This window comes from Pelodiscus sinensis, chromosome 18, assembly GCF_049634645.1.
Source record: "Pelodiscus sinensis isolate JC-2024 chromosome 18, ASM4963464v1, whole genome shotgun sequence".
NCBI classification, from domain to species: Eukaryota; Metazoa; Chordata; order Testudines; family Trionychidae; genus Pelodiscus; species Pelodiscus sinensis.
The window spans coordinates 16,467,934-16,483,022 of record NC_134728.1 but is presented as its reverse complement, the minus strand read 5'-3'; the positions used below and the strand labels follow the sequence as shown (position 1 = coordinate 16,483,022).

The following is a 15,089-nucleotide window of genomic DNA, read 5'->3' as shown; positions in this document are numbered from 1 at the left end:
TGTAGTGTTCAGACTGAAAATCTGCTGTAGATGTAAGAAGCAGAGTCATATGACCTACTTGGTATGCACCAGGTCCTGATAAGAATGCAAATAGTGAAAGAGATTGCAGGGGGTAATTTGACAAGTTCCAAAGCATGCAAAGGTCTAAACTGTAAGCTAGTACAAGTCCTGTGAATGGAGTGGAGATTAAGAGATTGAAGGATGGATTGCTACACTTATTTCCCAAGGTCTTTAGAAATTGTTATGCAAGCTTATAGTATATCTCAACAGCTAGTAAAGGTAGCCCCAGTACTATCAGGGCAATACTGCTTCATTGTAATTTAAGGGTATACTTAGAGCTAAAAATGTAGCTCTACACAATGTACACAATGGAGCCCTACACAAATATAAAAATGTCATATCTGCTCCTCATCCAGATCTGTAATCCGTGATCTGGATTTTACTTGTATCCATGTGACAAACCTGGAGCAGGGAGGGAGCGCTGATGAGCAAGGAGGGAGCAGGGAACATGCAGGCAGTAGTCTGGGGCTCTGCAGGTTAGCCCTCACCAGGCTGGCAGGGAAAGGGGAGTCACCAGTTCACAGTCAACCTGTGGAACTTTTTGCCAAAGGATATGGTGAAGACTAGGACTGTAACAGGATTCAAAAAAGAGCTAAATAGATTCATGGAGGTTAGGTCCATCAATGGCTATTAGCCAGGGTGGGTAGGAATGGTGTCCCTAGCTTCTGGAAATTGGTGACAGGAGAGGGGTCACATGAGGATTACCAGTTGTGATCCCTCCCTCTGGCACATCTGGTGCTGGCCACTGTTGGCAGACAGGATACTGGGCTAGATGGACCTTTGGTCTGACTCAGTATGTCCATTGTTATGTTCTTATGTTTGTGTGGGAGCTGGGCAGGGTCAGCACCCCCCTCCTTCAGGGAGATTTAGGACACTGCTTCTTGTGTCCTTTTCCTGCCGGCAGTGCAGGGGCCTGCAATAGTGCCTCCCCCGCGACCTGGCAGCTGAGTGCGAGAGAGACTCTAGTGCAGGTGTCTGCTCCACTATCCATGGATATCCACATTCAAGGATATGAAGTGGGTATCCGTGGATATGCAGGGCTCTAGGAATACTCTGGTGCTATGGTTTATTACTATCAGAGGAGGCAATGTAATAGGAGTGATAGAGATTACAGTTACTCTTGCAGTCCATTGACTTGAGTGGAGTTACATCAATTTACAGCAACTGATCTATGTAATTTAGACAATTGTACTAGCAGGAACACTCTAGAATGTAGCCATTCTGGGATCAAAGGCACTAACAAGTGTAGAGGTATCATTGAACTTTTGAACTCCCAAAACTGAGATTTTACCTAGAGGTTGTTTAGTGAAGTAGATTTTCACAATCAAGCCAAAGGGAATGGTATGAATTTGTTTGAGAAAAGTACCACTGCATTAGTGAAAGTTATACCTCTACAGACAAGAACTCTTTGTTAGTGTGAACATCAAAGCCATATCTATACTTACCTGTGGATCGACAATCCAGAAGTTGATCTTCTGGCATTGGATTTAGTGGGTTTAGTAAAGACCCACTAAATCAAGCACTGAGGGTGCCCCCATTGATGCCCTGTACACCTATTCCTCATGAGGAGTAAGAAATGGTGATGGGAGTGTTTCTCCCATCAACCTACTGCTGTGGGGAAGGCGGCAAAGTTTGAATTAAGGTATGTCGACTCCAGCAATGCAATTAACTTAGCTGGAGTTGTGTATCTTAATTCAAACATATCCCCTAGTATAGACCTGGCCTAAGAGTAGCAGCTTTTTGCAAGGCTTCTAATGGCATAAGCCTTATCACATCTGCTTTGTTAGTTGTTTAGTTATTGCACATATGAGAACCAAAATCCTCTTAGTCTATGACTAGTTCCAATGTAGTGTTGGTAAAAAGCCCATGAACAACATATATTGCATCATTTTGAATAAATTGGGAAGAGACAGAAAATTAATTGGAGGTTTATGTGTCAGCTGATCTGCATTTGTCATTCTACATGTAACTATGTAACAATTTGGGGAATCAGTCTGTGTACAATTGACAAATTTGGTCTTACATGAAATTGTTACAACATAGAATGCCTCAGTGTATGGTACCTGTCTAGGCTTGGATATGTCTCTTGTCAGACCAAAGAAAATAAGTTGGCTAAAGCTAGACTCATTCCTCTATCTTCTCTACATGAGGTGGAAATGGTGAGTGGAAATTCCCCAGAAGAAGAATAAATGATCCAGCTGTCAGTGGTGGGACATGAACTTAATTCTCAGAAAGCTTTGGACTGCAGAGAGGAAGAGATTAATGTTTTAGTATCAAGAGATACTATTTAACAGAGAGAGAGAGGGTATGATTCTGAAGAGAAATTGCAGAAAGATCCTGATCACCTCAGAGGTCTCTGTCCTAAGCCCAAAGGACTCTCCAGCATTGTGAATAACCAGAAAGGAAAATGAATATTGGTGTTTCTTATTTTTTCTGTCTTGTATTAAGCAACAAGTAATTTGTTTTAGAATCCTTGAAAACCACAGTGTGTCTGTTTGGTTTGTTATCACGTGCCCCTAACAAAGTGAACAGTTAACCCACAGTGAGCTCACAATTGGCATACTAGGGGAAGGTATGAAGTATGAGGGGACAGAACTAATCCCAGGACCTTGGCAATTGGGCAAGTGTGTGTGTGTGTGTGTGTGTGTGTGTGTGTGTGTGTGTGAGAGAGAGAGAGAGCTCTCAAAGGGATGATAGAAGCTCCATACCTTAGGCATGTGCCTAGATACTCCTGATGGAACAGACTTGGACTTTTCAAACTCAGAAAGTTTACAGCATAGAATGCCCAGTGAGGTGAGCCTCAAACACAACAGCCTTCTGAATGGGAAGCCAGAGGAAGCTCTATTAGAGCTCTGTGTGTGATTATAGTGGCATCAGATTTTCTCTCATTTTATGGGGATAAATAGGGCCCCAGTATTGATAATTAGAGATTTCCAGAGCGGTAGAAAGTAATTATTCAGTAAGCTAGAGAAACTATTTCATGTAAAGTACAGTGAAAGAATCACCATATTTATTATATTTAGTAAGAATGGAAGACTTGTTTTTTCCCCCAAAATTAAACTGTTTTATTACAAAATTGCACAGGAAAAGCAGGATGTTCACAATTTTCTTTATACACAATAATAGTTATTTGAAATATGAATATAACCATCTCCTAAAGAAAGAGAAACAAACCTTTCTAAGAGGCAGACAGTTATTAAGACTTTACATCATCTTAAAGCATACAAATTAAAAAATAACTTCTTTTTTAAAAAAAAGCAATGTACATAATATACAAACGCTGTATTAGAAAGGAGCTACACCTAACTATGTAAGGGGAAGTATGCTATTGAGCCATTTTAGGTATACTGTATTGCATCAGACAGAGGGCAATTACCACTTCAGGCCCATTGATACAGACACAGGTACTGAAATCCATGTGTAGTTTCACAAACCATGATCCTCCCCATAAATAACACCCTTTGAAATATTTATTGTTGGTGGTACTTTAAAGTACCTGTATTTTTCAGATCTTATATTGCTCATCTGGCAAAATGCAGCCCCTGTTAACTTCTTAATTTGTATTGCAGTAACTCCTCAAGGCCCTAGTTAAGTGGCCTCTTTGTGCTTTGTACAGTTTACACCTACAACAAAAAGACAGCCATGGGCTGAGAGAGCTACAATCAAAGGATGTAACGAGACACAGATTGGGAGGATTAGGGCAGGTGAGAGAACAGGACCATAAGCAGAGAGACAATTATGATTAGTGTAATAAACAGCAGTCACTGCACATTAGCTGCCTAGCCATTTTCAAGTATTGTGAAGGTCAGAACCCTATGTTAATGGGGTTGCTAGGGCTGCTATTAGACTTGTGGAGGCCTGGGGCTGAAACAAAAGCTGGAGCCTCATCACCAGGCTCAAAGCCAAAGCTCCAGGGCAGGGATATCAGGTTACAGTCTTCCCTCACCCCCATCCAGGTAGTGGGGCTTGCGCTTTGGTCCCTGCTTCTAGGGGTCATATAGCATTTTTTGTTATCAGAATGGGGTTGCAGTACAATGAAGTTTGAGAATCCCTCAGGTACATGTAACCATCACCAGGTGGATTTGAACTTGGGAGCTCTAAAACCAAGTATAGGAGCCTCTACCTTCTGAGCTAAAAGCCAGCTGGCTCCCTGCCCATGCTGTAGAGGCCTTTTGATCTTAACTGTTGCTGTGGTCTAGATACCACTTGCATTGCTCAGTAACCACACTAGGAGTGTGGGTTACATAGGCATCACAGTGAGGCAGGGTTCAAATAAATTAACAAGTCCATGTAAAAGGCTTTGATCTTATTTTCCTTGTATAAAGAGTAGAATCTCTTAAGGGGGCAATGTATTTCTGTTACTTTCCTCTTTAGTGCTTTTGTTAAAAGGTCACCTGCAGATGGAAATCCTCAACTAAATCCACAAAACAGGGGCAGACTGGAAAAGAACAAGGCAAGATTTCTTTACCCTGTCCCACCTCACCCCCAAACTAGCAGGTCCATCACTCATGCCTTTTTTCCCAAGGAGATATCCTTTGTGACACACATAGAATTGAGACTAATTCCTTTCTCAAACCCTGAACAACTTCCAGCTTCCAGATTTTCAGGTAACACTCTTCACTCAGTACTGACTAGTACCCAATGCTGAGTTCCACAGCCCACACTAAAATGCTCAAACCAGAAAATTCCCTGAACTTTGTTGTCCTGTGAGCCCACAGATGCAAAATGTGCACAATACTTTTGTTCTTTCATTTTAGGACTGTGAAATGCATTTCGAAAAACCTGCTAACTCTGACACATTTGCATGCAGTGTAAAGACTAGGTGTGCTTTTCTTCACAGTATTTCTGGCCTTCTCATCAGTGCTTTCCTGAAGGCATGTCCATGGCAATTTCCCCCATGGCTCATGCCTGCTGGCTTTGGCATTCCAGATTCACATGTGTTGTCATCAGAAAAAGGCAGTAATAAGCATAGTCCTCAGTCCACAGAAGATCTGGATAAACAGAGAGTCCATTCATATAATGAACAGTTCTGTACAATCAAAGAATACGTTTAGCATATTGTTTAATTCTCATAGGGTAAATTTTGCTCTTGTCTAATGGATTAGTAAAAGGACCCATTCCACTTAAATCCCTATTTTAATGGCTTGGTTCTATCTCCTGTCTAACTCTCCATGAAATCTAATTTTCCAGTTTACATTTGGCTTTAGTACAAGCTAAATCAGGCATGTGTACAGCCAATCTTATAGTATTTTGACTATGAAATCTCACATAAGTTCATGGTACTTTGGCACCATCAGAATCAAAGTGTAGCCTTAACTAACCTTGAATCTGAACTCCAAGCTCTAATCTGAATCCAGCCTCCTGGACTGGCCCACCTTTACTAACAGTTCAAGTGTTATGCAAGTGAAGGTCAAGCAATTTTATTCCTTATATGGTGTTTTGCCTTTAATGGCAGCACCAGTTGTTTGCCACTGGTGAAACTAAATGGGCCAACACTTTGATTTAATACATTAGAAAAATATTGTTATTTTCAGGACGAAGTCTTCTAGAAATGCAGAAGAAAACCATTAATTGGATTCCAGCTAATAATTGTTATACATGGAGGAGTGGGGGATGAGGAGCTAGTTTTCGCTATCTGTCTGGAGGACAGACATAGACTGTTATGGGCCACTGTACTTAACACAGTCAAAGACTGGAAAGTTATATCAATCTGTTATGCAATTCGTAGCTTCTTTTGTAGTTTACAAGAATTACATAAGGGCAATGAAGCACACTGACTTTTAAGAAATGTGATTCTTCATGCAGTGATGTTAAATTGCACAGGTCAAATTCTGTTATGCCTGAACAGCCCCCCTGACTTTAGTAGTGGGTACTACTACCTGGAGCAGAACTGAGTCTACTATGTCCCAAAGCCACTTATCCACTTTACCTCATCGTCTTTGAAATGCAATGGGAAGCTTTCGGCTGGGGATCAATATTCCTGAATGCAGAGCTTCGACTGGCTTATTGTCAGTTGCCACAATCTGATATTTACGAACAAGCTGTAAACACAAAAACATGAGTTACAGGAGACCAAGCATGACTTTGGCTCAATATATGATTAAAAAATTAGGCTAATCAGACCAGTTGCAGGCAGTTTAAAGAAAGTTATAATGCAATATTTACCCAGCAAAGGGCTAAATGAAGTTGCAGTTCAGCCAAGCGACGCCCAATGCACATCCTCTTCCCAATACCAAAAGGAATATGAGCAAAAGGATTTATTATATTCTTCTCAAGCCAACGCTCTGGTTTAAATGTAGTCCAGTCACTGAAGTACTCTTCATTGGATCCCAAGGCATGGCTGTTTAGCATCAACACTGTCTGGAAATAAAAGCAGTGGGAAAAGTTCAGTTAAGAACAGGTTTGGAATAACTGAATAAGTCATTTTGTATTAATGGAAAAAGCTGATAAAAAAGGAAAGCAAAAGTTATTTTCTCAAAAAGTAATGTAGTACTTTTCTGGGTATATCAAACAATCATGAAAGAGAAGACAAACATCAATGGAAAATATGAAGAATGTCTTGGAATCAACACTACAATTCTTTGGAAATATGTTAACTTCAGTTTCAGTCTAAGGCGGTGCAACTGCATTAAAGCCAAGGGCGTTATACCAGGACACATTTTTAAGAGAGGAGATTAGATAATTATAGTACTTTCTCCATGCTAGCCTTTTAACCTATTGAGAACTGCCAAATCTAAGGTGAAAAATAAGAAATAGCAGAATGAGGGGTTGGTGAGGTGGACCACAAAGAGTAAAAAATGAATGCCTGAGATTATCCCCTTCAGTGAAATTAATGCCTTAATTTATAATCCAATGTTATCCATTTCAATGGCTTTCAGTTTCTGAGAAATCTTTAATATTTATCATTTAAGTCAGCATTGAATGCCTTCATCTTTTTAGGCTGCCAATGCTAAGCTCATGACTATGCTGTCTAAATGCTTCATAAAAGCATTTACATGATGGGAACTAGTCTGCGACCAGCAAACCATCAAGAGACATTTTCAGACTGGAGTGGTTACCTTGTGTTCATAATTATATTATAAAATGCTTATTTTAAGATACCTACAGTAACAAATTGTACTCACCCCTTCAGGTAGCACATAGTCCCCAAGCACTATTTCTTTGTCAAGTGTACGAGTGGTAAATGGCACAGATGGTGTTATCCTACAGTAAAATACATACAATGAATTAATCTACCGTGATTTTGCCTCATCATAGATATGGATAATATTTTAATCTGAATACCTACGTGGACATTTTGAAATTATTATACTTACTGGAATACCTTTCCCCCTTATGGCATATTAGTCTCACAGAGCCCATTTTGCTTTACTCAGAAATTATGTAAAGAGTTTTACCTCATAGATTCTTTCAGACATGCTTTTAGGTAAGGCATTTTCTTCAGGTCCTCTGCATTTGGACTCTCATTAGCAGACACTGCACTCTGTATTTCCTGGAAAAGCTTCTGTTGGACGTGTGGATAGCGTGAAATGTTATACAGAGCCCACAGTAGACTATTGGCAGTCTGAAACATGACCAGAAGACAAGCATGAGCTGTGTATGCATAGAGAACTCTATTGACAAAACCACCAGAATATTGAGTAATATGAGCAGGCCAATGGACAGGGAAGGACACAGGGAGCCATGGGCCTGGCAATTCAAAAGGGCCTGAGAGTCCTGGCTGTTGCTGCTGTTACTGGAGCCCTGGGCCCTTTAAATCATGCTGGAGCTCCACATGGTGCGCTCTGAGCAGCACTGAAAGGCTGGTGAGGGGAGGTGAAACGCACACCAGGCGGTGCTGAGGACTAACCCCAGCCCTGCTCCTTCCACCCACAGAGCTGGGCACCCCTCTGCCTTGCCCAGAGAGAATATCAGTTCCATATTAGGTATTTGAAGTCACCCTTAGAGACAGAAAGGTTTGTTAGAGCTGGAAAATTAGCTACCTGCTATGATACTAATTTCAGTTACTGTGAGGATGCCCATACTCAAAATGGGACTAACAACAAACAGTCACAGCTCCAGGTGTGTAATCTTGATGTGCACTGAATGTAGGTAAGGGCCCTCAGTCTGGTATGTGATAAGCTATCAGCAATGACAGCATTCAAACAACAAACAAACAAAACAAAAAAACTTTTTGAAAACAAACTAGTTTTACCGTTTCAACGCCTGCAATCTGAAACTCTGTGATAGAAGCATACAGTTCCTTCTTGGAGAGCTCACTCCCAAAATAAATGTCACACAGGAAATCTTCACTGGGGTTGGCAGAATATTTCTCTAATCTGTTGTCAATTGAACACTTGGCTGGAGATAGACAGGGAGAAAGTGATTAAAACATTGCTAAAATTCATAAAAAAATTAATGGTCAGGAGAGAGGAGACAATGTTTATTGAGCCACCACCACCAAAATAATATTGCCCTTTTCCTGTGGGTATCCCGTCTCCCAGTGAAACACCCACGTTCTCTCTTTGATAAAAATCAGGGATGGCTGGAGGAAACTACTGACAATTAGAAGGCATTCAGCCTGATAGAGGTATGAGAGAAATCAATGACTTTTTATGTAAGCTACACATTCAGCTATGAGTACATGGGTTGCTGCTAACATAAGGATAACGTACATTGACTTGGCTTTTCAAAGGGGACAATGGGATTTGGAAGCCAACGAGATTTGGACGTTGAGCATAAAAGTATCCTAGTTTTTTAACTGGAAACTTTGCCATGTGTTTAACTCAGTGATAGTAAATCTTTGATTCCAAATTGATAAAGACTTTTTTTAAACATAGTGTGCCAGATTTTCCCATCCTTATTCACCATGAGTTGTACTTGGCTCCACGAATAGCTTCCTTAGAACTAGTTTATGAGAGAGGTTCTATTCAACACAAGCGAGGGTGTCAGAACTCGCTCCTTATGAATGAAGAAACTTTTATTGTTTGTTTTTAAAGCAATGAAATGCGCATGCACCAAACTGGGCGTGGTGAAGTAGTGTCTATTTTCCTCCTATCATACAACAGATCTGAACCTTACAGATGAATCACTCACTGTACAACAGTGAGAATAAATATTCTGGTCAATATTAAATAATCTGAGCTATGAAACCTTGCTTAATTTTTAACATGAATAATCACAGGCTGAAAGATGGTGGAAACCTCTATCTTAGTCTGAGGATATAGTATCTTTTGTTAATTTCAAAGACCAGTAGAACCAAAGCCAACAATAAGAGCTGTTAAAAAAAAAAAAAACCTAGCCAGTGCTTGTCACTTCAGGAGTCTCAGGACCTGCATTTATAAAGTTATTGAATTTGAGCTCTATCATAAATATGTATTAACTCTTAGCATACATCTCTCTGTAGCATGCAACCCCTTGTCTCTCAAGAACAGCCTTAAGATGGTATGCTGTGCTATCTATGGTTCTCAAATACACTGCTTTCAGTCTATTTACCTCAGTTTCAAAGGTGGAACTACTAATTATACTGTTCCCTTTCCAAAACTGATGGGTTTTCCCTATGCATCATGTGTTTACAGAATAGAGCAAAGGGTTAGTCATAAGGAAAAGTCAAATAAACTTTGCGGGAGCAGTATAAACAGTGCTCTTCCTACAATCTGATTAGAAGTTTGGAGTAAGAAGCAAAATATGTTGCATTTTGTGAGAAGGTCAGCAATCAGCAGTTTTGCAATGTAATAACAATTATAAGTGAGTGAATTCCGAGTAAGAATTCCCAGGAGTTCATAAACATGTAGGTTTTGTATTTAGAAATTACCTGTTTTAAAGATACTGTCCCATGCTTTGGTATGAGCTTGCCAGATTTTTGTGTTCAGATTTTTGTGAAGTGCAACAGGAGTCACCATCATCATCCCAAATGTACCCATCATCTGTAATGAAGAAGAAAAACACACCTTTGTTCCTGAAACAAAATACAGGACTATGTAGCACTTTAAAGACTAACAAGATGGTTTATTAGGTGATGAGCTTTCGTGGTCCAGACCCACTTCCTCAGATCAAATAGTGGAAGAAAATTGTCACAACCATACATACCAAAGGATACAATTTAAAAAAATGAACACATATGAAAAGGACAAATCAAATTTCAGAACAGAAGGAGGATGGGGGGGGAGGGAGGTAAATGTCCTTTGTTCCGTGTGAGTTATCTCCAGCCAATTATCATTAGTGAGCAAAAGTGGATTAAAAAAAATCTCAAAGTAATTCAGAATTGTGCTTCTGATGGGGTATCTGTCCTGGACAGAAAGGATTCACAGATGAACTAGGTCCACAGCAAGTGTGCTATAAATAGTGGGTAAGCACACACCAATTGTGCACAAAATCCCCTATATCTGCACTGAGTGATTTTAACAATCTCACATAGGTGTGATACCCCAACTAAGGTAGTAATTTTGCATCATATGTGCCTATTCTATTGAGAAAAGATGTAATCAGTAGCCCAAACGTGTTTCTAGGGTTGGTTTATTATTTTATACCATTTTTGGTACAGTTTAGTCAGAAGGCAAATTTAACGATTAGATGCCCAGGTACCTGCTTTGAAGCAGGTGTGCAAGTGCAAGTTGTAAACATACAGGCAGTGTTTGAAAAAATGTGCCTGAAATTCATGTCTGTTTTATTATGTGCCCTGGAAATTATGTAGTGAAACAACATAAAACAAACTCACTAATTCCGCACGTTGATTAAAAAAAGAAGAGTACTGTTTCAGGAACTGTGTTTGTACATAGAGCAGACAATGAGCAACATGCTTAAAGCTAAGGTCCAGCTCTTCAAAGCAGTTTAGACACCTAATGCCCACTGATTTCAACAGGAGTTAGATGCCTCATTGCCCTTGAAGATTTGGCCCAAAGCCTCCTCCATACCGTTTTTACAGCCTTGATGAAGTTTAGGCTTTCTTCTCCCACCTCCTGTTGCAGGAGTCCAAACCTCTTCCCATACAACACCAAGCAGGTACCTGCCATTTAAAATATATACACATTGTTTCACAATAGCATCTAGATGAGTAGCCACCACTTACTCAATTACCCTTCTGAAAAAGAGTCTTAGTTCTAATATATATTCTTATTATGTACCAACAAAAGCCTGTCACATGGAGGTATGAAAGAAATACTTCAAGGTCATTTAAGATTCCCCCCATACCAACTGACTCAGACATAATGGGGCTCCAATACTGAGCTGGGAAATCTAGTCATGGCACTCACAGGAATTAGAGTTCTTTCCAGTGCTACTGATCCCTTCCTTTGAGTGGCATCTCTTACATTACGTCTACATAGCATCATTATTTCGGAACAACTTTAGTTATTCCGAAATAACAAAGAGCGCATCTATACTGCAAGCCTTTATTTCAAAATAATGTTGAGCTGGAGGACTTCTTACTCCGACTCATGGTAACCCTCATTTTACAAGGAGTAAAGGAAGTCGAAGGAAGAGTGTTTTTCCTTCGATGTCCTGCTGTGTACACAGCGCCAAAAGACAAATTAAACTATTTCAACGTCAGCTACACAATTGACGTAGCTGAAGTTGTGTAGTTTATTCCAACTTTACCTGCTGTGTAGACGTACCCTTACCATCATAGGCATCTTATTTGCCAAATGAGCTAATGGATTCCCTAATGCAAATATAAGGAGATTTTGAATGTCTCATCAAAGACATCATTCTGAGCTTTTAATCAGAGCTTTATTATCAAAATCTATTGTTGACATTGTTTATTAGCAAATGTAAGAGAATCAGAAATTAGAGATGAGGCAGCCCTTTTAGCCATATTTAACACTAGCACAGGATTATTGCCTATAGTCCAGAGGAAGACAATAAGCAGCCTGTGGGCCTGATGAGGTTTGCCAGGGATAGCCCTTGGCAGGCTGCTGCCAGTTTACTTACCTATGCATCCACAGATATATCCGCTTGCAGTTCCCATTCACTGTGCATCACCATTCTTGGTCAGTGGGAGCTGCGGGAAACGGTGCGGACTGGGACACCACTTTCTGCAGCTTGCATTGGCCAAGAACAGCAATTTATGGCAGCTGTCCCATGACTGCTGTGGGAGCTGTAAGCAGCCATACCTGCAGACACAAAGGTAAATAAACCACCAGCAGTCTGACCGGGGTTAATCCTGGTGAACTGCGTCTGGCCCATGGACTACTCATTGTCCAACATGATACTGTTGACAATGTTTAGCCCAAATGTAAATGTTATATCAATATCTAATTTTCAATTATAAAGAAGAAAACTTACTTTCAAATGACCATTTGTTGAACTCTGAATATATGTCTTCAATTTCACCATTGTGGTTGCAAAGCTCATCTATTCTATGCATGAAATCCATCAGGACCTAAATGATGGGAAAACAAGATTTGGAACCAAGATTAGTTTCACTTGATCCTAAGCTTATCTAGGATGTTCTTATGTTCCACAGAGAGAATCTCAAAGCAGTGGATAAACATTTTAAAATATTTTTCTATTACAATTGTAAATTCTGGTGGACTTGCATCACAATAGATCACTAAAGCAACAAATAATTAAAGCAACAAATTTAGGGGAAGACTACTGCAAAGCAACAGTGATTTTCTATGCTTCTTATGGTGTCTAGACGTTGACCATGGCTTAGCCACCAGCTTCTCAGTTTGTTTTGCTTCGGAATCAGCCTCTTGTGTTGCTTTGTGTACAGTTTTATTCTGAGTGATATAAGAAAGTGTACTACCTCATGTTGTAATAGTTGCATATAAAATGATTAAATTGGACAGGAAAAAAAGAATTCACACAACCTTTAGTGTGAAGTACCTCATTGACAGTGGTATCCAGTTTCACGATTTCTGTGGGCTTCATTAACTTCTTTTGAAAGGCACTTCTTATTCTCTGCCAGTCCTGTCCTTCTCTAGATAAGAGGAAAAAGGAGCAAAGTTAAAAACGAAGCAAGACAACTACATTATGCAACAAAACATGCTGCTACCTTAGTTTAATCAGACCATTGCCAAATGTGAGCATATATTCTAGCAGCCTTAAGGTATCATTACATCTTAATCACACTTTAAAAGTAGGAAAAAATAAAATGAATCAATTTCCAATAAGAAATAGATCAAATGTGTAATAAGAAATTGTCTCTGATTAACGATCATGTCATAAGTTCAGAGGAAAAGAACTTCCAGGGGATACGGTTGCAAAGATAAGCTAAGGCACAGCCGGGCTGCACGGAGACGAAATCTGACCTGTGTAACGACAGTGGGAGGTTTATAGCATCACTACGGTGTAAGCAGATTGGAAACTGCTTTTTGCTGGGAGAGGCACGTGCCTTGAGCAAGGCAGAGCCCTTGAAAACAAGATCTGTTTTCCTCCTCGCTCTGTGTACACAGCCTGCCCGAGCAGCGTTATCGGCGTGCGGCTACTGCTCCCATTCTCCCTCTTGGCATCTTTGATTTCCCCGAGTCCCACCCGGTATCTGCCTTCATCTTCACAGTGAAGCGGGGCTCACACTGTGCCGCAGGCTTAAACGGTGCCTGGTGTCACTGGGCGGTGTGGCTTGTCCCCCCACGCTGGGATCCCCGGCTCCACTTACAGGATCAGGAGTCCGTAGCCCTCGCCTCTGTAGTCTCGGTAGGCTTTCCAGGGCTTGATCTCCAGCCTCTGGGGGTGAGCGCTCTCCTTCCTGTACAGCGCTTCCAGCAGGCACGGGGAGCCGATGTGGACGCAGTCAAAGGAGCCCAGCTTCATGCGGAAAATCTTCCCAAACTGCCGGTGGTAGCCAGCCTAGGGGGGGAGACCCCAGCAGCGGGAGAGACCCAGGTGAGCACAGGCAGGAACCTCGCTGCGATGCTCTCCCCTCCCCCCGCGGGGCCCAGGCCAGGTCCAGCTGGACCCAGGCAGCCCCCAGGCGCGGGTTAGCCACTGCCGCACCCCCTCCCCCCCACACACACAAACTCCGCGCGTCCCCCGCCGCCCCGCCAGCCCCACTGATGGGATTTTTACCAGCGTCTCGTGCTGCCTCTTGAGCCCCCCTTTCCAGAGCACGCCCGGCAGGCTGCCCAGCAGCGGCCAGTTGGTGGGGCCGGGTAGGGCGGAGAGGGGGTGTCCCCTGCAGTGCGGAGCCGGCTCGCCCGGCACCACCTCTTCCGCCTTAGGGTGGAAGGCGCAGGCGGAGGAGGTGGGCAGGCTGGGTTGCTGGGGGTGATGCTGCGGGCTGGCATCCCGCAGCGCCAGGAAGGGCCTGAACAGCGGGGCTGTCTTCCAAGGGCAGCTCATGGCTACGGGGGGCGGGCGCAAAACGGGGGTGCTGCTAAGAGGGACCTGGCCGGAGAGGCAGGTGGGGGGCCTGCCTGTAGGTGGCAGAGGGGTCCTGGCTGGAGGTGGCAGAGGGGGTCCTGGCTGGAGGTAGCAGAGGGGTCCTGGCTGCAGGTGGCAGAGGGGTCCTGGCTGGAGGTGGCAGAGGGGGTCCTGGCTGGAGGTGGCAGATGGGGTCCTGGCTGGAGGTGGCAGAGGGGGTCCTGGCTGGAGGTGGCAGATGGGGTCCTGGCTGCAGGTGGCAGAGGGGTCCTGGCTGGAGGTAGCAGAGGGGGTCCTGGCTGCAGGTGGCAGATGGGGTCCTGGCTGGAGGTAGCAGAGGGGGTCCTGGCTGCAGGTGGCAGAGGGGGTCCTGGCTGGAAGTGGCAGAGGGGGTCCTGGCTGGAGGTGGCAGAGGGGTCCTGGCTGGAGGTGGCAGAGGGGGTCCGCAGGTAGCAGAGGGGTCCTGGCTGGAGGTGGCAGAGGGGGTCCTGGCTGGAGGTAGCAGAGGGGTCCTGGCTGGAGGTGGCAGAGGGGGTCCTGGCTGGAGGTGGCAGAGGGGATCCTGGCTGCAGGTCCCACTCTCGCAGAGATGCTGCAGCCCTCTCTCCCGCTCCGTGGTTTCCCATAGCCTGGCCGAGATGTATATATAGCACTTGGGGGTGCCTGTTGGACTTTAATCTGGGGCCAATGGGTGCTCTGTGTGGGGCGGGTCGGGACTCCTGTGGCGTGGCCCCGGGACCTTGCGG

General features: G+C 43.0%; 1 protein-coding gene across 1 annotated transcript; it reads right to left on the bottom strand.

Annotated features, from left to right (window-relative positions):
• Positions 1-3,097: 3,097 nt before the first annotated feature.
• On the bottom strand, positions 3,098-14,609 carry CYP24A1 (cytochrome P450 family 24 subfamily A member 1). Its single transcript, XM_075901168.1, has 12 exons — positions 14,050-14,609; positions 13,640-13,830; positions 12,868-12,961; positions 12,322-12,418; positions 10,953-11,044; positions 9,854-9,965; positions 8,255-8,400; positions 7,458-7,624; positions 7,185-7,263; positions 6,226-6,420; positions 5,990-6,101; positions 3,098-5,051 (listed from the first exon to the last, which is right to left on the bottom strand). Exons 1-11 carry the CDS (start codon positions 14,320-14,322, stop codon positions 5,991-5,993), a joined length of 1,557 nt encoding a protein of 518 aa, XP_075757283.1. The 5' UTR covers positions 14,323-14,609; the 3' UTR covers positions 3,098-5,051; position 5,990.
• Positions 14,610-15,089: the final 480 nt, after the last annotated feature.

Coding starts and splice junctions, on each gene's coding strand:
- CYP24A1 (XM_075901168.1), bottom strand. CDS start 14,322: ATGAGCTGCCCTTGGAAGACAGCCCCGCTGTTCAGGCCCTTCCTGGCG. Junction 9,966..10,952: donor TCATCAAGGCTGTAAAAACG/GTATGGAGGAGG, acceptor TCTTCATTACAG/ATGATGGGTACATTTGGGAT. Junction 7,625..8,254: donor AGATTGCAGGCGTTGAAACG/GTAAAACTAGTT, acceptor GTCATGTTTCAG/ACTGCCAATAGTCTACTGTG.